The sequence below is a fragment of the Elephas maximus genome, chromosome 17, assembly GCF_024166365.1.
Source record: "Elephas maximus indicus isolate mEleMax1 chromosome 17, mEleMax1 primary haplotype, whole genome shotgun sequence".
In the NCBI taxonomy this organism is placed as follows: Eukaryota; Metazoa; Chordata; class Mammalia; order Proboscidea; family Elephantidae; genus Elephas; species Elephas maximus.
In genome coordinates this window covers 24950535-24975413 of record NC_064835.1, presented here as the reverse complement: position 1 = coordinate 24975413, position 24879 = coordinate 24950535, and the positions used below count along the sequence as shown (strand labels likewise).

Here is a 24879-nt window from a genome sequence, read left to right as displayed (position 1 = left end):
AGAGCTGTGCATCGTCGACTCTGGGCAGATAACCAGGGGAGTGACAAAGAAGACCACTCATTTTCCTGCTCTGGGGATTCAGAATTCCCGGAGTAAAATGATAAATGGAGTAGAACATTGAGTCTCAAAGGATTCAGTATTAGTTTTATGACACAGGATGCAAACACAGGCTGAGTAATTTCTATACCCAAGAGGCTCATCAAACATGGGAGGAAATCATGAGGGAGAGAATAAATTCTGCTCTACTCATCCATTTCTCCAGAACTACAGGCCATGAAATACATTCCCATTCAAGCAGGGTGATTATTTTGGAGGCTCATATAAGGTGGTTGATATACCCCTTGCAAATGAAGAGCACCTTCTGGGTAAATTCTCAAACAGACATGATAGAGAATACACTAGAATTCCTCTTCTAGCATGTCAAAGACTGAGGACTGAGCTCGTGACTATTGTCTCCTTCTTCATCAAACCTGGTTCCCCTCAGGACCGTGGGTAGGAAGCACCAGCAGCAGTGACAACTAGAGGAAAAAGAGGTGAGTGTTGAAACATCTCTGCCTTGAAAATTTCCTTTCGAACTCTCAATTACATAAATCAAAGGTTCTGGTAAACATCACTATTCATTGCCCCTTTTAGCCCTAATTCTTACGGGGAAGGAACTGGGGGATACCACGGAGTAGAAAGGAAGAAATGATGTGCAGAGACCTTGGGGGTCTACCATCATTCTTTATGATATGGAGACACCCAATATGGGTAAAAAGTAGGGGAAAATGGGGAACCCACAGGAATCACCATAGGAATCAGGCTTCTTAGATGCCTTATTCTGGGTCTTCAGACAATTCTGAGTTTGTAACCCAGCAACTCCAGCTCTCCCTGTGTAGACAGAGAACAAGAGTTCATTGCTAATGTCACCTTCTACCTCTCTTCCCACAGACCACACTGGTGAAGTGAATGGCTATGAAAAATGACTCTTCAGTGATTGAGTTTATCCTTATGGGATTAACAGACCAACCTAAGCTCCAGCTGCCCCTGTTTTTTCTGTTGTCATTGAACTGTGTGGTCACTGTCATGGGGAATTTAAGTTTAATTAACCTGATTTGCCTGAATTCTCACCTTCATACCCCCATGTACTTTTTCCTCTTCAATCTGTCCTTCATTGACCTCTGCTATTCATTTGTCATTACTCCCAAAATGCTGATGAGCTTTATTTCAGAGAGGAATATAATCTCCTTTACAGGATGCATGACTCAGCTATTTTTCTACTGCTTCTTTGTCAGCTCTGAGTGCTATGTGTTGACAGCCATGGCCTATGATCGCTATGTGGCTATCTGCAAGCCCCTGCTGTACACAGTCACCATGTCCACTAAATTCTGTTCCCTGTTGATGTCTGGTTCATACATGATGGGGTGTGCTGGTGCAATGGTACACACTGGATGTATGATCAAGTTGATCTTTTGTGATTCCAACATCATCAACCATTACATGTGTGACATCTTCCCCCTCCTCCAGCTCTCCTGCAGCAGCACCTATGCCAATGAGCTTGTGGTTTCCATTATTGTAGTCACTGTTATCTCAGCATCTAGCCCCATTATCTTTGTCTCTTATGCTTTGATTCTTTTCAATATCCTTCACATGTCATCTCCTAAGGGTTGGTCCAAAGCCTTTAGCACCTGTGGCTCCCACATAATAACTGTTGGTCTATTCTTTGGATTTGGAATGCTCACTCATGTCAAACCATCATCTTCTGGGTTTGTGGAGCAGGGAAAATTTTTCTCAGTGTTTTACACCAATGTGGTGCCCATGCTGAATCCCCTCATCTATAGCCTCAGAAACAAGGATGTCAGACTTGCTCTGAAGAAAACTGTGAAGAGAATTACAAACTGATCACAAGCAGAAGTGCCACCTTAGCGCCTGCCTCCACTGCTGTGTCTTCTCCTTCTCTTCATCTTTTTGCCCCTATTGTCCTTTTTCTTCTGTTCATCTTTCTTTCTAAAGTATTCTTGGAAAGATTTTTACCCTAATGTCTCTTCTCATCAGGCACTGTAACCATGTTGACCTATTCTTGAACTTCAGGATCATTCCAATCCCAAGGTGGGCCACCTGATTGTTATTCCTAGTATCGATGGAAACACTAGACTGATTTATTTTCTGTGTAGAGGTAACACTGCCTATTTTATATGAATGTGTATTTCCTTCCCATCCAATGTGAACTGCAGAGTGACATGCTGAGTGAACTCTTCATCACTTTCTTGCTTTTCCTGAAACAATTGTATACCCTTTTCTGTTTCAAGTGTTTTTTTTTTTGTTTTGTTTTGTTTTTTTACTTATGATTGCATTAAGACAGAGAAGGTGGTGACAAAAATTGTAGACATAGAGCAGTGGTAAAAAATTCCAAAATTTTTCAGCATTCTTTTAGTAATAGATTTTGTTCTGGATTTTCAGTCTCACATATGTAATGTTACTGAATAGCTTGTTGAATCATGGTTCTACTATCCTTTAGGATGTATGAGTATAGCTGAGGGTCACCACTCTGCTCACCTTGCACAAACCACACCTATGCAGAAAATTATAGGAAGTTCTTTTTGAATGTCTCTGTTTTATTGTGTTGGACAAATGATATGTTGTCATAAATAGAATTGACATTGTTACTGACCGGTACTTGTATAAGTGGAACGAATGTAATTTTTCACATTATAGATTTTTCTTGTTCTCCACAAATACTCTGGGATTCATACAGATTATGATTGAAATTATACAACAATATTCTTGGCTATAGAATAGACAGTCAAGTGTAACATCAAGCTTCTTTGTTTGCTCAGCTGTGTAGCAAAGGTTTCCTTTTACAAAAGAAGATCTGTTTCCTCTTTTTTTTTTTTAAATAAACAAATCCATTTTAGCAAGGACCATGTCATATTGGGATTTATTCTCTCAATATATAGATTTGACTTCTCTCTTTTGTTCTTGGAAGAGAAAATCTGTGGTCTATTTTTGTGTGCAATTCTTTACCAATCTTATCGAAACATACATCTGCTTGTTCTCTCCTCCTGATGAGGAAATGATTATGTGACTGGCTCAAGGTCTCACAGCTATTGTTGCAGAGCCCAGTGTTTGAACCCATTGTTTATCCCAGGAAAGAATAGCAGAAAGAAAAAGAGAATTGCAAAAGAATGAGCTTGAAAGCAGAGGTCGCTGGAGGACCTAATACTAAGTTAAATAAATCAAACATTTAAGGACAAAGATTGTGTGATCCCTCTTTTATAAGAAGACAAGCTCAGATAAATACAGAGAAATACACTGTTCATTGGTGGTTTCCCAGGATAATTTTGGGGGAGGGGTAAGTAAACCTTAGAATTTAGAGACTTGTTCCTTTTGGTGATGGGAAATGTGGCTCTGAGTGTGGAAATTTTGAGCACAGCATGACCAGAGTCAAGATGAGTGTTTGAGCACAAGTTAAAAAGAACAGTGACAAATTATGATAAATGTTACTAATGTCAATGAACAATTTATGTGGAAATTTGTAAAAAAGTATTCATTGGAGGATATGCAACAACAGTAATAACAACTAAAAAATGTGTATTTGGTTACATGCATATATAAGTATGTGTAAATATGTGTGTTGTTTTTTTTGTTGTTGTTGTTAGGTGCCATCAAGTCAGTTTCGACTCATAGCAACCCTATAGGATAGAGTAGAACAGCCCCATAGGGTTTCCAAAGAGCAGATGGTAGATTCAAACTGCCAACCTTTTGGTTAGCAACTGAGTTCTTAACCACTGTGCTACCGGAAAAAAAAAAGGCTCCTAAATATGTATATATATATATATATATTTTTTAAAAAACCACTGCCTTTGAGTTGATTCAGACTCATAGTGAACCTACAGGATAGAGTAGAACTGCCCCATAGCATTTCCAAGGAGCACCTGGTGGATTTGAACTGCTGAACTTTTGGTTTAGTTAGCAGCCATCTCTTAACCACTACACCACCAGGGCTTGTGGTTTTCAATGAGGATATATAAATTACTACTGATATAAAAACTTATCACAAAATTCTTCTGATAATATATTAGTTCTCCTATTATGTTCCCAGACTTTTACAATATGGCTTTTAAAACCATATAAGAGGACATATATGAATAACTATATAGGCATGTATATATACACATTCATTTATGCTGCATATATTTTCAAGTATAAAACAAAGCACATGGGGGTACAGTTAAGGATACTTCCTAGACACAACCAAACACCTTACAGGATTGATCTACTGGGTTTGAGAGCTTAGGACCATAAGTCCTTTGGGAAGACTCAGTTAACTGGCATAATATAACCCATAAAGACAATGTTCTACATCCTAGTTTGTTGAGTAGCACCTGGGATTTTAAAAGCTTATGAGCAGCCATATAAGATACAGCTATTGTTTTCTATTCATCTGGAGCTAAAGAGAAAGAAGAAAACCAAGGACTCAAAAAAGAAACTCGTCTACAGAACCAATAGTCTGCATGAACAACAGCATCACCTGCCTCGAGACCGGAAGAACTAGGTGGTGCCTGGCTACCACTACCACCCATTTGGACCAGGGACTCAATAGATGGCCTTGGATAGAATGGGAGAAAATTGTAGAACAAAATGGAAATACCTAAAAAGAGGCCAGACTTACTGAATTGGAAGAGGCTAGTTGAACTCCAGAGACTTGCTCTGAGATAGATACTCTTCAAACTTGAAACTCAAACCACTCCCAGAGATCACTTTTCAGCCAAATGACAGATTCAGTACTTGCTTCTTTAACTAATTGTCTAGATGAAGACAAATGGTTAGCATTGACCCTAGACCAAAGATGGGAGCAAAGAGGAACAGGGAACCTAGAGTAATGGAAAAAGAACAACCAAAATGAATATAATGAGAATGCTGATATGTTGTGAAGAATGTAACCAATGTCACTGAACAATGTGTAAAGAAATTGTTAAGTGACAAAATAGTTTGCTATGTAAACTCTCACCAAAAATACAATAAATATAAAAAAAGAAGGGAAAGTGGAGGAAATATTCTCAGCCAAGATGGCTTTAGCTGAGAGGTCATCAATGAGGCTTTGATACCTAACTAGAGAAACGTACATAGCTCTAGAGAAGTTTGATTTTAAAAATTTGAATAAATTTTCACCACTATACATATGTATATGTGTGTGTGTATATATATATATATATCATATATATAATATTAGCAATTTTTTCCTGTGATTGTGAGACTGAGGATTTGGGGACAGGACTCCCTGAGAAGGCATGTCATAATTTCCATACAGTATATATACTTTATAAAGCCTATTAGTTATTATCTTATTTTAAATTTAGAAAGAGAAAAAAAAAGTTATTCATAAGAAAAGCAATAGAAAAAAAAATAGAGCTCTACAAAATCTTCTTGTTTTGTGTGTTTCATAGAAGATAAACTATCTACTGTCCATAACTATTTTCCATGAGATCATGACACCCAGAGAACACATCTGTGTCAGGGGGTATAATTCAGATCGCTGTTTTTTATTTTTTTAATTATTTTATTTTATTTATTGTGCTTTAAGTGAGTTTACACATCAAGTCAGTTTCTCATACAAAAACATACACACCTTGCTATGTACACCTAGCTGCTCTCCTTCTGATGAGACAGCACACTCTTTCTCTCCACTCTGTATTTCCTGTGCCCATTCAGCCAGCTTCTGTGCCCCTCTGCCTTCTCATCTCACCTCCAGAAAGAAGCTGCCCACGTAGACTCATATGTCTACTTGAGCCAAGAAGCTCACTCCTCACCAGTATCATTTTACATTTTATAGTCCAGACCAAACCCTGTGTGAAGAATTCACTTTGGGAATGGTCCCAGTCTTGGGCTAACACAGGGTTCAGGGACCATGACTTCAGGTCCTTCAGTCTCAGTTAGACCATTAATTCTGGTCTTTTTTTATGAGAATTTGAGGTCTTCATCCTACTGTTCTCCTGCTCCATGAGGGATTCTCTGTTGTGTTCCCTGTCAGGACAGTCATGGGGCAGCCAGACACTGTCTAGTTCTTCTGGTCTCAGGTTGTTAGAGTCTCTGGTTTATGTGGCCCTTTCTGTCTCTTGGGCTCATATTTACCTTGTGTCTTTGGTGTTCTTGATTCTCCTTTGTTCCAGGTAGGTCGAGACAAATTGATGCATCTTACATGGCTGCTTGCTAGGGTTTAAGAACGCAGATGCCACTCACCAAAGCAGTATCACTGTGTTTTTGATGTTTATCAAAAGGTATATGAGTTTTGAAAAGTCTGAAAGTGTTTTATAAGAATAGCTTTAGAATATAATTACGCCAGTTAAGAACTTTACTTAAATATGATTAAAATTAAGTTTTACTATGAGAGTAAAACATCAGGAAGTTATATTTATTTAATGCTTCTCTCACAGTCATAATTTTGTGTGAAACTTTATTTCCCAAGCAGAATCTGATTGCCTCCCATCTGCTCCTATTATTCTTTTGTCTATAGTCATTAAAGTGTCTGGTTAAAAGGAAAGCTTAAAATGGTTTGGTTTGACATTTTCTCTAAAGTACATGTTTTTGAAATTTCACATGTTTTAACGAAGATGTAAAATAAGGATTATAATTTTGTATCTATAAGTCTTTGGTACTTAACAAAAAAAGTAAAATGTAAAAAAAAAAGAAAGTTCATTTCAGGCACAAACACATGACTTGTGGCCTGAGTACTACAGCATAGTCACCAGCACTCCCTGATGGAGTGGGAGTCAGCAAGAAGCAGTGTTTCCTTCTGTTGTACATAGAGTCTCTATGAGTCGGAACTCACTCGACAGCATCTAACAACTACAGCATTTTTGCATTTACTATTTCTTGCTGTTGAGATTAAAAAATGTTGTTATAATTATTAAAAATTCTTGATAAGAAATTACAAGTGTTTGTTGAATTTACAAAACCTGATATAAAAAAATTATGTTCCAGAAGTAAACACAAATTTTCATTAATAAATGTGAAGATATTTTATTTAGAAGTATTATCTAATGAAAATAATCAAAATTCTGCTTTTATATAAAATGCATAGTTGTGAGCTTCAAAGAATTTACATTAATGTGGTACATAACAAAAAAAAACAGGTTTTTCTTACTTTGCCATCAAACATAAATACATAGTGAAAAATTCACAAAGCAAACGTGCAGTTTAATGAATAATGCAAAAATCGATGTACTCTCCATCCAGGTCATAAAATAAAACGTTGCCAGAATATTTTATTCATTATTTTTATTAGAGCATTTTCAGATTAAAAAAACACATAGACCAATAATACCAGATAAGTAAGTTGTTAAATAGCTTATGTAGTCAAATTTGCCCCAGTAAGTGGGCTGGGTGCACACACTATGTAGCTCAAATTTGGGGGAATGTCTCCATAGTTGGAGAAATATTTCTATCAACAGACTTATTTGATATTTAAAAAAAAAAAAGTGAGATGCTGTATATTATAGTTTCATGTGTTCTTGCAAGATTCCTCCCATTAAATATTTGGTAGATTTACTTTAATGTTACATGAAATCATTTAAATAACATACACAAAATATTTTGGGGAGAAAATACTTAGATGAGATGCGTTGTATAGATATTCATGAATTCTTTCTCTCTGAATTTCCTTATGTCCCTTGTGTTTTTCTCCCTTTGATTCCTCTACCTGAACCATTATACTTGGTCATCCAGAATATACTGTTAATCTTTTTTGTCTGTCAAGACCCCACTTTTATCATTATTCTCTCACTGTTCAACAGCTTTTTTGTGATGGACTTTTTAGAAAGAAACCTTTGAAGAAATAAAAGTGTACACAACATAAAATAAGTAAATTTCCAGAATGGAGGGGTTTCTCCAGCTCCTGATTGGCTCACAGAGATTTGCAAGCACTTAGGTTCATTTCTTCACATAGTCTCACCACGTGCTCTATTTTTTCCTTTGTTTCTCAGTATACAAGCTGGTTTCATCTCATTCACCTAGAATATCCACTGATCTCAGTTTGTCTAATTACTCCTCTTTCCTCAACTAAAATGTTCTCTTTTCTAAATTTTCCTTACTCGCTGACTTCTCATTTCTAATGTTCTGACTGATGGAACTCTCTAGTTAAAGAGTAATTTTGAAGGACGGTTGCCCTGGCTCTTTACGGGTCTTAGTGAGTAAGGCAGGCCTTTTTGCCTTTGGTAAGTAGGCCCATCAAATGTGAGGTGTTTCTGGATGATATTTTACAATTGTTCATGCTTGCTTGACAGAAGTTGGCAGCCCTTAGACCTGTCAGTGACCTTTTTCTAAGAAGAAATCCTGTTTAGAAGGGAATGTACATTGAGGAAGCAAGGTGATAAAAAGGAAGACGAGAAATCAGACCTCAATCACATCACCTCAATTGCTGGGTCAGGTTTCACCTGAATCCAGGGAAACATTTGAACTTTTTATTTAAATGAAGCAACAATTTAATTTCCTAATTGAAGCTACTTTTTTTTTTTTCCCAAATTCAAATTTTATTCACAGTAACCTGACTGGCTCTATGAATGTGGCTATGAAATGTACACCATTATGAATTTACTTGCTTGTATAGCATTTTTTTTTTATAGCATTACTCAGCCAAAAAAATAAGGCTTACACTTATGAAATATTTTGGGTGAAGAAAATGATAAAGCAAAAATTATTATTCACAACTCTTAAAAATTTCAAACAAGCAAATTAAAATTGTTTTTAACAAAACCATGGTTTGTAACTTTAAAATGACACTTTTTTGGTGCTCTAAATGCAAGGTTACTCTCTGTATGTCTTCCAAATTTACATTTTTAACAAAACTAAGTAACATAAAACTTCGCTAATTCAGACTTTATCACATTAGAATCTGGAAAATGTTGGTTCTGGATGTGAAGAAAATCAATTCCATTTCTCTACTAACCATTATTCTTTGTGTCACTATGCTGTTGTTAGATGCCATTGAGTGGATTTTCGACTAATAGCAATCTGGTGTGACAGAGTAGAACTGCCCCACAGGGCTTTCCAGGCTGCAATTTTTATGTGAGCAGATCGCCAAGTCTCTCCCATGGAGTTCAGGCAACTTTTTGGTTAGCAGCTGAATTCTTAAACTTTGTGCCACCAGGGCTCCTTCTGTAATTACTAGAGGGGCTAGTTATTATAATTTTCAGCTTTTGTATGTTGTTAAAGGAGTATTTGTTCTTAATTATTGAAAAATACTTTCACTGGGCATAGACAACTAAATTGAAAAAATTTTTGTTTGACTTATGCTGTTTCAATAAAAAATCGATTGTCATTCTTATCCTTGTTCTTCTGAATGTAACAATGTAATGTGTTTATATTTTTAAGATTTTAAATTTGCTTTTTTTGAGATGGAGTTAACATATAGTAAAATGTACAAATGCAGAGTGAGCAGCTTGATGGCTTTTAAGTATACACTCTCTATGAAGAACATGTCATAGGTTATCTCCATTATTCAATAAAGTTTCCTCTCAAAGCCTACCCCTTTAACAAATATCAATATAATATTTATTACCATGGACTTATTTCTGAAATCCATATATCTTCTTTGGTGAAATCTCTGTTCACATCTCTTGCGTATTTCTTTAATAAATTGTTTTCCTGCTGTTAAGAGTTACTTATATATTGTAGGGGCCCTGGTGGCACAGTAGTTAAGAGCTACAGTGTGCCCCGGCTGCTAACTAAAATTTTGGCAGTTCAAATCCTTCAGCCACTGCCTGGAAACCCTATGGAGCAGTTCTACTCTGTCACATTGGGTAGCTATCAGTTGGAATTGGCTTGACGGCAATGGGTTTGGTTTTGGTTTGGTTTATAAATTTTGGATAAAAGTTCTTTATTAGGCAAATAATTAGAAAATATTTTGTCCCAATTTGTCTTGTCTTTTTCTCTTTTAATATTATTATTTCTCAGAAAAAAAAGTTTTTAATTTTGATAATGTCCAACAGAACTTTTTTTTTCTTTTATAGATTGTGCTTTTGATATACCATTTTAGAAATTTTTGCCTAACCCTAGGTCACAAAATTTTCCCTTTTGTTCTTGACAAAAAGTCTTACACTTTTATACTTAGATCTATGGTTCATTTTGAGATAATTTTTGCTAATGGTATGAGGTATGGATTGAGGATTCTTTTTTTTTTTTTTGGTATGAATATTTAATAGTTGCATCCTCCTTGTTTGAAAAGCCTGACATATCTCCATTGAATTGCCTTTGCACTTTTGTCAAAATAAATTGACTTTATATGTGTATGGGTTTATTTCTGGATCCCACATTGTGTTATACTGATCTCTCTGTCTATCCTTTCACCAATACCAAGCTATCTTGACTATTGTAAAATAATAGTAAGTCTTGAAATCAGGTGGTGTGAGCCCTCCAACTTTGATCTTTTGCAAAATTGTTTTAGCTAGTCTTTTTTCTTTGGCTTTCTATATGCATATTTTTTGAACAACCTTATTACTTTAATTCATATTTTTCTTGAAAGCTTTATTTATGATATTCCATAGAGCATTATTATGTCTTTTAATTAGTTCTAATCTTATCTAAGGCAAAAGACCCCACTAGAGGGGTCAGTTTATGTACATTATATCTGGAACATTGTAAATGAGAAGATTTTCATTTTGGTGCAGTAGTAGATCATTATGTAACTGGTAACTAATCCCTTAATTCATAGGGATATTTAAAGCAGATTCATTCTTCACAGTGTATTAGTTTTGGTGTAGAAGGAAATTCCTATTTTTAGGGCAACTGGAATCTGTAAGAAGGCCCCCCCTGAGGATCCAGTGTTTTCTCTCTGCTTTGCTGACTGGTTGTGTTCTAGACTGTGTAGAGAATTTATGACATAAGGAAACTCTCAGAGAAAACGAAGTTCTCTATTAGTGAGTCGTTGTAGAAAAGCCAATATCCACAAGAGAGCAAACGCCCACTTACTGCACCTCTGTTCAAATAATAGACGTACTGTCAGATTGTGGGATTTGCTAGAGAACATTCCTGAGTCTTAATTTCATAAATATAGTTGTTCCTTTTCTTTTCTTTTTTCTGTTGTGCTTTAGGTGAAAGTTTACAGCTCAAGTTAGTTTCTCATACAAAAACGTATGCACACATTGTTATGTGACCCTAGTTGCTATACATATAGTGTGCCAGCACGCTCCTCCTTTCCACCCCAGAATTCCTGCATCCTTTCAACCAGCTCCTATCCCTTTCTGCTTTCTCATCTCGCCTCCGGACAGGAGCTACCCATTTAGTCTTGTGTAGCTACTTGAACTAAGAAGCACACTCTTCACAAGAATCATTTTATATCTTACAGTCCAGTCTATTCTTCGTCTGAAAAGTTGGCTTCAGGAATGTTTTTCGTTTTGTGTTAACAGTCTAGGGACTGTGTCTTCTGGGCTTCTTCCAGTCTCAGTTAGGCCATTAAGTCTGGTCTTTTCACTAGAATTTGAGTTCTGCACCCCATGTTTCTCCTGCTCCATCAGGGACTCTCTGTTGTGTTACCTGTCAGGGCAGTCATTGGTGACAGCTGGGCACCAGCTAGTTCTTCTGGTCTCAGGCTGATGGAGTCTCTGGTTTGTGTGGCAATTTTTTTTGTCTCTTGGGTTAATATTTTCCTTTTATCTTTGTTGTTCTTCATTCTCCTTTGCTCCAGGTGAGTTGGCACCAATTGATGCATCTTAGATGGCCACTTGCCAGCTTTTAAGACCCCAGACTCCACTCACCCAAGTGGGAAGCAGCCCATTTTCTTATAAATTTTCTTATGCCAATGATCTAGATGTCCTTCAAAACTATAGTCCCCAGATCCCTGCCCCTGCTACTCTGGAAGTGTTTGGTTGTGTTCAGGGAACTTCTTAGCTCTTGATTTAGTCCAACAGTGCTGACTTCCCCTGTATTGTGTGTTGTCGTCCCCTTCACCTCAGATAATTTTTGTCCCCTATCTAGTTAGTGAATTCCCCTCTCCCTCCCTCTCCACCCTCATAATCATTAAAGAATATTTTCTTCTGTGTTTAGACCTTTCCTTGAGTTCTTATAATAGTGGTCTCATACAATATTTGTCCTTTTGCAACTGGCTAATTTCACTCACCAGAATGCCTTCCAGCTTCATCGATGTTATGTTTCTCGGATTCATCTTTGTTCTTTATTGTTGAATAGTATTCCATTGTGTGAATATACCATAATTTGTTTATCCATTTGTCCCTTGATGGGCACCTATATTGTTTCCATCTTTTTGCTATTGTGAACAGTCCTGCAGTGAATGTGAGTGTGCACGTAACTGTTCGTGTGAGGGCTCTTATTTCTCTAGGATGCATTGCAAGGACTGGGATTGCTGGATCATATGTTTTTTAAGGAAGCGTCAAATGGATTTCCAATGTGGTTGTACTGTAATACATTCCCACCAGCAGCGTATAAGTATTCCAGTCTCTCCATAACCTCTCCAAAATTTATTATTTTGTGTTTTTTGGATTAATGCTAGCCTTCTCTGGTTGATTTTCATTTCTCTTATGCCTAATGATTGTATTTCCTCATGTATCAGGTAGCTGACTGAAGGTCTTCTTTGGTGCAGCATCAGTTCTTTTCCTTTGCCCATTTTTTAATTGGGTTATTATGTGTTTTTATTAAAGTTTTGCACTATCTTATCAATTTTAGAGATTAGACCCTGATTGGATATGTCATAGTCAAGTATTTATTCCCCGTCTGTAGGTTGTCTTCTTATTCTTTTGGTGAAGTATTTGATCATCATGCGTGTTTCTTTTTTAGGAGCTCCCAGGTATCCAGTTTGTCTTCTAGTGTTTGTACATTGTTAGTTATGCTTTGTATTGCCTTTATGCCATGTATTAGGGCTCCTACCATTGTTCCTCCTTTTTCTTCCATGATCTGTATCATTTTAGATTTTATTTTTATGTCTTTGATTCATTTTAAGTTAGTTTTTGTTCATGGTGTGAGGTATGAATCTTGTTTCATTTTTTGGCAGATGAATATCCAGTTATGCCAGCACCATTTGTTAAAGAGACTGTCTTTTCCTCATTTAACAAACAGACTTTGTGTGTTTGTCAAATATCAGCTGCTCATAGGTGGATGAATATACATCTGAATTCTCAGTTCTGTTTCACTGGTCTGTGTATCTGTTCTTATACCAATACAAGGCTGTTTTGACTACTGTGGTGGTATAATAGGTTCTAAAATCAGGTAGTGTGAGGCCTCCCACTTTGTTCTTCAGTACTGCTTTACTTTATACGGGGCCTCTTCCCTTTCCATATGAAGTTGGTGATTTGTTTCTCCATCTCCTTAAAAAATGCCATTGGAATTTGAATCGGAATTGCATTGTATCTGTAGATCGCTTTGGGTAGAACAGATATTTTCACAATATTGAATCTTCCTATCCATGAGCAAGGTATGTTTTTCCACTTATGTAGGTCTTTTTTGGTTTCTTGCAGTACCATCTTACAGTTTTCTTTGTATAGGTCTTTCACATCCCTGGTTAGATTTATTCCCAAGTATTTTATCTTCTTGGTGCTATCACAAATGGTATTGAAGTGGTGATTTCCTCTTCAAAGTTATTTTTGTTGGTGTAGAGGAATGTAACTGGTTTTTGGATGTTTATCTTGTATCCTGATACTTTCCTGAAATCTTCTATTTGTTCCAGTAGTTTTCTTGTGGATTCTTTGGGGCTTTCTGTGTATAAGCTCGTATCATCTACAAATCGAGTTACATTTACTTCTTCGTTACCAATTTGGATGCTCTCTATTTCTTTTTCTAGTTTAAATGCTCTGGCTAGGACTTACATCACAATGCTGAATAAGAGCGGTGATAAAGGGCAACCTTGTCTGGTTCCCAATCTCAAGGGGAATGCTTTCAGACTCTCTCCATGTAGGATGATGTTGGCTGTTGGCTTTGTATAAATATATATATATATATATTTAGGGCTTTGTATAAATGCCCTTTATCATGTTGAGCAATTTCCCTTCTATTACTCTTTTCCTGAGAGTTTTTATCATGAATGTGTGTTGGACTTTATAAAATGCCTTTTCTGTAACATTTGATAAGATCATGTGTTTCTTACCTTCTGTTTTATTTATGTAATGGACTGCATTGATTGTTTTTCTTGTGTTGAACCATCTCTGTGTACCTGGTATGAACCCTACTTGGTCAAGGTGAATTTTTTTTTTTTTTTTCCAATAGGATATTGAATTCTATTGGCTAGAATTTTGTTTAGGATTTTTGCATCTATGTTCATGAGGGATATTGTCTGTAATTTTCTTTTTTTTGCGGTGTCTTTACTTGGTTTTGGTATCAGGGTTATGCTGCCTTCATAGAATGAGTTTGGGGGTATTCCATCCTTTTCTATGCTTTGGAATACCTTTAGTAGGAGTGGTGTTAACTCTTCTCTGAGAGTTTGGTAGAATTCTCTAGTAAGCCGTCAGGGCCAGGGCTTTCTTTGTTGAAAGTTTTTTAATTACATTTTTGATCTCTCCTTTTGTTTTAAGTTTGTTTAGTTCTTCTATCTCTGTTTGTGTTAGTTTAGGTAGGTAGTGTGTTTCTAGAAATTTGTCCATTTCCTGTCGGTTTTCAAATTTGTTGGAGTGCAATTTTTCATAGTATTCTTTTATGATTCTTTATTTTCAGTTGGATCTGTCATAATATCTCCCATCCCATTTCTTATTGAGGTTATCTTCTTCCTCTCCTTTTTTTTTGTCTGTTTGGTCAATGGTTTATTGATTTTGTTGATCTATTCAAAGAACCAGTTTTTGGTCTTGTTAACTCTTTCAATTATTTTTCTGTTCTCTATTTCATTTAATTCTGCTCTCGTTTTTATTATTTGCTTTCTTGTGGCACTAAGGGCTTCTTTTGCTGCTCTCTTTGTATTTGTTCCAGTTGTAGGATTAGTGTTTTGATTTTGACCCTTGCTTCTTTTTCAATGTGTATATTTATTTTTATAAATTGACATCTGATCACTGTTTTGCTGAGTCTCAAAGGTTCTGGTAGGATATATTTTCGTTTTATTCTGTGAATTTCTTTATTCCACCCTTAATTTCTTCTATAATTCAGTAGTTTCTGAACAAGGTGTTCAGTTCTGTGTTTAATTTTTTTTTTCTTTGCTTTTTGTATTATTGATTTCTACTTTTAGGGCATTATGTTCAGGAAAGATGTTCCGTAATATTTAAAGTTTTGGGTTCTTTTAAGCCTTGCTTTATGGCCTAATATGTGGTCCATTCTGGAGAATGTTCCGTATGCGTTGGAAGAGAAAGTATACTTGGACGCTGTTGGGTGGAGTGTTCTGTATATGTCTATGAGATCAAGTGTTGATGGTAGCATTTAAATCTTCTTTGTCTTTATTGAGCTTATTTCTGGATGTTCTGTCCTCACCAAAAGTGGTATATTAATGTCTCCTACTATTATTGTGAAGCTGTCTATTTCACTTTTTGATGCTGTTAGAGTTTGTTTTATGCATTTTGGAGCTCTGTCACTGGGTGGGTAAGCATTTGTTATGGTTATGTCCTCCTGGTATATTGACCCTTTAATCATTATATAGTGTCCTTCCTTATTCTTTGTGGTGGATTTTGCTTTAAAATCTAGTTTGTCAGAGATTAATATTGCCAGTCCTTTTTTTTGATTGTTGTTTGCTTCATTTCTTTTCCCCATCCTTTGAGTTTTAGTTTGTTTGTGTATTTAAATCTAAAGTTTGTCTCTTGTAGGCAGAATGTAGATGGATCATGTCTTTTTATCCATTCTGCCACTCTTTGTCTCTTTATTTGTGCATTTAGACCATTTACATTCAGCATAATTATGGATAAAAAAAAAATGGATAGGTATGAGTTTTGTGTTGTCATTTTGATGTTTTTTTGTGTGTTGTTGACGGTTTCTTTGTTCCACTTAGTTATCTTTTTTTTTAAGTATTTTCATGGTTGTTGATTTTGTATTTGCTGACTTTTTATGTTTTTCTTGTTTTTTATTTTGATGTATAAGATCGTTAGTTTCCTTTGTGGTTACCTTAATATTTATCTCTATTTTTCTAAGTTTAAACCAATTATTTTTTTCTTTATATCACCTTGACTTCTCCATAGGAAAGATCTATGATTGCATTATTTAGTCTGTCTTTTTTTGTTTTAATGTTGTCATCTTTTATGTATTGATGTCTCTGTTTCCCTATTTTGAGTGTTCTAGATTCGATTTACTTTTGTGACTTCTCTATCTGGGTTGATATCTGGTTGCTCTCTCCTGGATTCTAGCCTTGGTTTGTTTTCTGATATTATTGATTTTCTAGCCGGAGAACTCCATTTTGTATTTCTTGTAAATTTGGTTTGCTCTTTACAAATTCCCTAAACTTCTGTTTATCTGGAAATGCCCTAATTTCAGTATCATATTTGAGAGACAATTTTGGTGGATATGGAATTCCTGGCAGGAAACTTTTTTTCTTCAAAGCTTTGTATATGTCATCCCATTGTCTTCTTGCCTGCATGGTTTCTGCCTATTAGTTTAGTTTTATCGACTCTCCTTTGTAGGTAATTTTTCATTTATCCCCAGCAGCTATTAAATTTTTTTCTTTGTCTTTGCTTTTGGCAAGTTTGATTGTAGTGAAACTTGGTGACTTTCTTTAGATCTATCTTTTGTGGGGTTCGATGTGTTTCTCGGATGGATATCGTCTCATCTTTCACCATATCAGGGAAGTTTTCCACCAACAAATCTTCAACAATTCTCTCTGTATTTTCTGTTTACCGCCCCCCCCACCCCATTCTGATATTCCAGTCACTCATAGGCTATTTATTCTAGAGTTCCACGTAATTCTTAGGGCTTCTTCATTTTTTTTTAATTTTTTAATCTGATTTTTCCTTAAATAAGTTGGTGACAAGTACTTTATCTTCAGTCTCACTAATTCTGATTTCCATTGCCTCAATTATGCTCCTATAAATTTCTATTGAGTTGTCTAATTCTGAAATTCTACTGTTAATCTTTTGGATTTCTGTTTACTGTTTCTCTATGTATTCTTGCAACCTGTTAATTTTGTCATTATGGTCTTGTATAGCCTCTTATGTTCCTCTAGTGCTTTGTCTCTGTGTTCCGTGGCTTGTTCTGTGTTTTGCTCGATTTTTGAAGAGCTCTTTATGCTAATCTTTGGGATTCTCCCTCTGGTAATTCCAGGAAGACTTCTACATCTGGAAGGTTTCTTAGTTTTTTGTTTTGGTGCTACTGAAGCCTCATGGTCTGCCTCTTTATGTGATTTCATGTTGATAGCTGTCTCTGAGCCATCAATAAGTTACTGTACTCATTTATTTTGTGTTTGCTTACTATGTCCTAGCTTCTTGCTTTGTTTTCCCCTGATATGCCCACATAGGCTGGTCGTGTGAGCTAGTTTGAATATCGGTGTCTTTGAAGCTGTTGCGTCCTGCCACCAGGTGGTTAGGGCTGTCACTAGGTATGTGAGCCCAGGAGTCCATTTACTTTCCTTGTGTGGATTCAGCATATGTGTCCAGGTCATCGGTCACTGAGTGTGTGGTACAGGCTCTCACCTACAGTTCTAGATGGTCAGGGGTGATTAGAGTAGGCAAGCATATCTGGCTGCAGTCGGTGGTCATGTGCTGAGGAAGGCAGGGGTTGACAACTTCCCCTGAGTTTCAGGTGGAAGGCTCTCCCTATTCCCTAGAGCATGTAGGTGAGTGGGTTGTACTCTGGGCACCCAGTGCTGTTGGCTATAACAACTGGGAGGCCCCACTTATTCTTAGACCCCTGTCATGGGTAACTAGGTGAAGTGGATGGATCCACCAGTCCTCAGGCCCCTGATTAATGGGCAGGGTGATGTCAAATGTCACAAATCTGCCACTCCCCCTTATAGTTGTTGCAATTGAAAAGAGACTTCAGTTATACAGCCTGATGTACTGTGTTAATTAGGGCCTATGCTACTGAAATGGACCCACACAGTTTATGCAGGGATGAAAGGCATTCAAAGTCCATGGACTCCTTATGCCTGTGCCTAGGGAAAGGCGTTGTACCTGCCCTGAGTTCCTGGCTTTCAGGAACTGGCAGAGTATTTTTTCCTGTTTGTTAATTTGTTCCATCTCCAAAGCCAGAAGAATAGCTCAGGGAGCTAAACAGGTCCTACTACTGCCCCAGGGGGCTAAGCAATGGCTAAAGCTGCACTGGGACCCAAAGCAGAGCAGGTAAATGGGAGAGAGGTTCTTCCCAAAGGGGGGGGGCTTGACCAATATGGTAGGTTAGAAGCTTATACTTTTGCTGATTGAGAGGTGGTTGTCACTGGTTCTGGATGCTTGAGCAGATTCTCCACCGCTTGGTCTCTCCTGATGTGGAAAACACGTCCCAAGCACTAATGCTTGTTTCACCTGATATGCTTCACCCAATCCAGCATGCAGGGTGCTGGTTCCAGCCAGGTCAGTTCTGGCAACTCCTTGCTGCTTCTGAACCCTCTCTCCCTCCCCCTGCCACTCAGTCCAATTCCTCTACTTTGCCTTTGACATTAAGGGCTCATAGATTGTCATATATAATCAATTCACTTGTTTCGGGTTTTATTGTTGTAAGAGGGACCACAGGAAGCTCCTGACTACACTGCCATCTTAGCCATGCCCCCTTTTTGTGTGTTCATAAATTTTAAAGTCTAGAAAGGTTTGAGGAAAAGAAAGAGGGGCACTCAAGGCCAACATGTCTTTGGACAGGGGATGGGAATTGAATGCAGTGGTCATATAAGTCATGGATTGACAGCTGCCATTTCTGCTTATCCTTTACTCAGGGTTTAAGAGAAACACAGACCAGCCAGGTTTTAATATATCAAACATCCACTTGAACCTTTAGGTCCTATTTATTTCAATCAGATTATCTTTGAGTTGGGGAACAAAGTTTGCCCCTGCAGAGACCCTAATATCTCTTTTTTTTTGTCCTCCTCAATCCCCTCCATTTTTCCCCAAACCAAAACCAAATCCATTGCTATCTAGTTGATTCTGACTCATACGGACCCTGTAGGACAGAGTAGAACTGTCCCATAGTGTTTCCAAGGCAGTAAATCTTTATGCAAGCTGACTGCCACATCTTTCTCCTGTGGAATATCTGGTGAGTTTGAACCACTCACCTTTAGGTCAGCTTCAGAGCACTTAACCAATGTTCCACCAGGGCTTCTTCATTCTGCCCCAACTATGCTTTACTGATTTTTTTCTTTAAATGATATACATTTTTTAAATTCCAACAAAAATATACATAACAAAATATACCTTTTTAACCCTTTTTGTGGGTACACTTTATTGTTTTTAAGTACATTCACAAAAAGTTTTCTGTTTAATCACTCCAAAGAGATACTCTATATCCATTACAATACCTCCCCACTATACCTCTCCACAGCCCTTGGTAACCTCTATTCCACTTTCTGTCTTTATGAATTTGCCTAATCTAAATAGCTCATATAAGTGGAGTCATACAATGTTTGTCCTTGTGTGTCTGGCTCATTTCACTTAACATAACGTCTTCAGGGTTCACCGATGCCGTAACTCACATCAGATCTTCATTCCTTTTTTTTTTTTTAATATTATGTTGTGTATATGTACCACATTTTGTTTATCCATTCATTTGTTAACGAACATTTTAATTGTTTTCCACCTTTCACTCTTGTATAGAGTGCTGCAATGAACATTGTTGTACAGGTTTCTGTTTATGTTCCTGCCTTCACTTCTTCTGGGTATATAACTAGAATTGAGATTGATGGCTCATGTGGTAGTTCTACGTTCAAACTGTTTTCCATAGTGGCTGTATTATTTTACAGTTCCTCCATCTATACATGAGGGTTCCAATTTCTCCACATCTTTACTAATACTTATCTTTCTCACTTTTTTTTTCCTTGTAATATCCATCCTTACAGGTGTGAAGTAATACCTCATTGTGATTTTGATTTTCCTAATGACTAATAATGCTGAAAATTTTTTCCTGTGCTTATTGGTCATTTGTATATCTCTTTGGAGAAATATTTATTCAAGTCCTTTGTCTATATGTTAATTGGGTTGTTTGTTTTTTGTTGTTGTTTTTGTTGCATTGTAGTTCTGTATACAATTTGAAATTTGAAAATATTTTCTCCCAGTCCAGTCTTTGTATTCTATTCATACTGATCTTTCATGTACATAAACTTTTTTAAAAATAAAGTCCAATTTATTTTTCCTATTATTGCCTGTGGTTTTGGCATCATATCTAAGAATCTACTGCCACATTCAAGGTTGTGAAGCTTTTTACCCAGTTTCATTTTAATATAGTGTCTTTGTCATCTATTGCTGCTATAATAGAAATACCACAGGTGGAGGTCTTTAACAAAAAGAAGTTTATTTCCTCACAGCAAAGTAAGCTAAAAGTCCAAATTCAGGCTATCAACTTCAGGGGAAGATTTTCTCTCTCTGTTGGCCTTCTCATCAATCTCCCCCCGGACTAGGAGCTTCTACATGCAGAGACCCTGGGTCCAAAGGATGTGCTCTGCTTCCGGTACTGCTTCCTTGGTGGTACGAGGTCTCCCTTCTCTGCTCCCTTCCCTTTACTTTTTATCTCCTGAGAGATAAAAGATGGGGCAGGCCATACCCCAAGGAAACTCCCTTTACATTGGATCACGCATGTGACCTGGGTAAGGGTATTACAGTCCCACCCTAATCTTCTTCAACAGAAAATTGCAATCACAAAGTGGAGGACAACCACACAACACTGGGAATCATGGCCTAACCATGTTGACACATATCTGGGGGACACAATTCAGTCCATGACATTCCAGCCTTTGCTCCCCCAAATTACACCCTTGCAACATGCAAAACATGCCCACCCTATCATATTATTGCAAAAGTCTTAACTCCATGCCCAAACTTCAAAAATTCCTCCTCATCTATGAAATCTAGAATATAAGTTATCTGCTTCCAAAGGTAAAATGAAAGAACAGATGCAAGCTAGACATTTCCATTACAAATGGGAGAAACTGGATTAAAAGAAGGGTAACATGCACTAAGCAAGTCAGCAAAACACATTTACATTAGCCCTCAAGGTTTTGAAAATAATCCTCTTTTCTTTGAGAGAATTTACACAATGGTGCTGCCCTCCGTACTCCTTATTCAAGATGCTGCATAATAAATTTATTTTCCTAACTAATTTTTTTTGTACTTAGCACTTAATTAAATTAAGTTTGCACAACACTTAATATGCTAAAAATACTTAAATCGATCAGAATATTTCTCTCTTGGCTTCTTATCAAGCATAACTAGACTCGATTTCACTTTCAGCCTTTACCTAGGCTGAATCCTAGTTTTGAAGACTTACATGTTTATTAGACAGACTCGTATTCCCAGAGATAATGGAGAACTTTTGGAAGTTCCTGAGCTAGGGGGAGACAAAGTTGTGCTTTTAGAGATTGTTTTGGCAGCAGCGCAGGTGACTACGAGCCCTGGTGGTGCAGTGGTTAAGCAGTCAGGCTGCTAATCAAAAGGTTGGCAGATTGTATCCAGCAGCCACTTCTTGAAAATCTTATGGGGCAGTTGTACTCTGCCTAGAGGTTTTGCTATGAGTCAGAAGCGACCTGACCACAATGAATTTTTTTACGAGGGATGTGGCTAAACCAGTGATGGGTGTGGGAATAGCTAGAATAACAGAGTTCAGTTTAAACTGAAGAAAGTGCCTGAACATGGGGAGTGACTATGGGAAAGACATGGAGTTCATTGTGATAGTAGACTCTCCTACTTGGCAGGTGAGAAATGTGGAAAACATTTTGAAGGTTTTATACAGAAAACATCTTAATCTCCACTAATATTTACTGAGTGCCTGTTATATAATCTACACCATAGTAAACAAGACAAAAGTGATCTTTGTCCCTACAGAGATTACAGTTTACAGGGGAACATAGAAATAACCAAAAAAGGAAAAATATATCTGATGAGTGTTATGATGGAGACTCTCCCAAGAGCTATGAGAACATAAAGAATGACAGCAGACATTTAGCATGAGGCAGGCACTGTTCTGAGCATTTTGCTTATACCAGTTTATTTTATTTTCACAATAACCCAATAAGAGAGATGCTATTATTACCAGCCCTATTTTATCAGTGGCGAACCTGAGGCACAGAGCGTTTAAGTCACCTGCCCAAGGTGTGATAATTAGTAGATGTGGAGATGGGATTCATACATGTGCCCTCTCACTCCATAGCCCACACTGTTAAATATTATGATGAGGAGAGACTGATGAACTCAGTTACTGAAATGTTTAAGGATCAGCAGGACTTTCAGGTAGAAATGTGAAGCAACTGTTACAGTAACGACTTTACAAGAGGGACAACAGAATAAAAACTGATTTAGACACACCCCAGGAAAAAACAGCTGAAGTCAGGTGCTGCAATCCTGTATATTTAATATTACGAAATAGAGAAATCTGGAGGAAAAAACCTTGTGTCAAAATCTCACTTTAGGATTTGGGAAGAAGAGGAAAGAAAACAATACAATAGCTTTCCCTTCAGAGAAGATGATAGGGATATGGGAGTTTCTTTTAGGCTCTGCACTGGGGGATGTGTAATCCCTCAAGTGAGTAGAAAACTTGAGTAAACACTGATCCTTCAGGAAGTAAAGATAGACCATGGTCCAGGGTGTAAACACACTCCCCCTTTTCCCTTTACAGGTAGAATCTATTCCCTGGGGAAGAGCCTGAGCTAGTTCTAACCTGTGTGTAATCAAGTGCATTATATCAGTAACTCACACTATATATATCATCTGTATTTCACTGAGTGGGAATGGTGATAATAATAATGATTTTTTCCTTGTTGCTTGAGACTGCTCAATATTAAAATCAGAAAATATCTTAAAAGGTTTTAAGGCCTTTCAGAAATTAATCCGGCACAACGTCCTGTTAGAATCAAAGGAAGCAAAGCCTCAGAGGTTGAAATGTCCCTTCTAAGACCACAGGAGTAAGGAAAAAAATCAATAAAGAAACACATATATATTTTGATCTAAAGAGGTGAGTTTTTCAACGCCTTCCATATTAATGTCCCACTTGTTTTGAAAGAAAATGCTGGGATCTACCATATGCCCTTTCTTTCCCATTTTGTGTAGTCCAACAGTAATTGGAAGATTCTGACTGTTCAGGCATTAGGGCTGCAGTGGATTCTGTCTCTCAGTAAATTTCCTCTTCCAGGAAGAAACTCTTATTTTTCTGGATTTGTGACTTTTACTCTGTGACAGGGACTAGTTACAGAACCTCTCCTAGACTCTGGTTCCTTAGTTTTGAATTAGAAACAATGTTCATGGTTCCCATTCTGAGGGCATCTAATTTGCATCTGAAGGCAGCACCAGGTTCCTAGGGCTTCTGCCTCCAATTTTACTGGTGAGGGGAGGGCTCAAGTGAGTGAAGAAATAATGAGATGAGAAACAGGCAATACTGTCTTGGTCATCTTTCTTCTTTATTCCTTGGTAATTCCAGCTGTCATGTTAGATAAGGCAACACTGACATTCTGTGTGTAGACAAAGTTGGAGGTAGTCTTTGCCATTTTTAGCTTACAAAGATTCTAATAACAGGAGATCAGTGTCACTCTGTGTCTTGTTACCAGTAAAGGCCAATTATATGGGCGGAGTCTGGGTTAGTCTTAAACATTCTCAGCATATACCCCACTCATGGTGGAGGAGATATTGTAGGAAGTTCTGGATTGCCATCTAATGTAACTCCTTCCACTTGTCCCCACAGACAATCCTATAGAAAAATGGCTACTGGAAATGGTTCTTTCGTGACTGAATTCATTCTGATGGGATTAACAGACCAACCAGATCTACAACTCCCTTTGTTCTTCCTATTTTTAGGAATGTATGTAATCACTGTATCAGGAAACTTGGGCTTGATAACTATGATTGGGCTGATTTCTCACCTTCACACCCCCATGTACTTTTTCCTCTTAACTTTTCCTTCATAGACCTCTGTTATTCTTCTGTGTTTACACCAAAAATGCTAATGAACTTCATATCAAAGAAGAATATTATCTCCTACAAGGGGTGTGTGACCCAGCTCTACTTTTTCCTTTTTTTTGTCATTTCTGAAGGCTATGTGTTGACATCAATGGCCTATGATCGCTATGTGGCCATCTGTAATCCACTTTTGTATAACATTGCCATGTCCCCTAAAGTGTGTTTTAACCTTATTTTTGGATCATACTTGCTAGCCTTTTCTGGTGCTATGGCTCATACTGGATGCGTGCTGAGACTGGCATTCTGTGATGCCAACACCATCAACCATTACTTTTGCGAGCTTCGCCCTCTGCTCCAGCTGTCCTGCACTAGCACCTATGTCAGTGAGCTGGTGGTTTTTATTGTGGCAGGCGTCAACATTATTTTGCCCAGTCTTACCATCTTTATCTCTTATGGTTTCATTCTTTCTAGCATCCTGCACATCAATTCTACTGAAGGCAGGTCCAAAGCCTTCAGTACCTGTAGTTCCCACATAATTACTGTTTCTCTGTTCCTTGGATCAGGTGCATTCATGTACCTCAAACCATCTTCTGCAGGATCTATGGGTGAGGAAAAAATCTCTTCTGTGTTTTACACCAATGTGGTTCCCATGATGAATCCCTTAATCTACAGCTTTAGAAACAAAGATGTTAAACTTGCCTTGAGGAGAACTCTGAGTATTAAAATATTTTGATCAAAAATATTATCCCTTTGTGCAGGTAGTTAGAGGACAGGGAGGCTCTGTGTGTTTAATTTCAGTATTTTCGATGGTGGTCTTCTTATCCTATTTCTGTCTTACTTTGGTGAGTAGTGTTTGTCTTTTTTCAGTAATTTATTTCTACTTTTTTTTTTGAGTTGGCCTTCTTTCCTCTTACTCAACATTTGCACAATTTCTTCTAATTTTCACTTTTCCTTTTGTTTAAGAATAACATTAAGG

At 37.3% G+C, this 24879-nt stretch overlaps 1 protein-coding gene and 1 pseudogene across 1 annotated transcript; both read left to right on the top strand.

Annotated features, from left to right (window-relative positions):
* The first annotated feature begins 942 nt into the window (after nucleotides 1-942).
* On the top strand, nucleotides 943-1881 carry LOC126060883 (olfactory receptor 143-like). The gene has a single exon (XM_049857241.1). The coding sequence runs from the start codon at nucleotides 949-951 to the stop codon at nucleotides 1879-1881; it is 933 nt and encodes a 310-aa protein (XP_049713198.1). The 5' UTR covers nucleotides 943-948.
* Nucleotides 1882-19988: 18107 nt separating this feature from the next.
* Nucleotides 19989-24636, top strand: LOC126060877 (olfactory receptor 8B3-like; annotated as a pseudogene).
* The last annotated feature ends 243 nt before the right edge of the window (nucleotides 24637-24879 follow it).

What these genes read in the sequence shown, in the direction of transcription:
- LOC126060883 (XM_049857241.1), top strand. Translation starts at nt 949, where the DNA reads ATGGCTATGAAAAATGACTCTTCAGTGATTGAGTTTATCCTTATGGGA.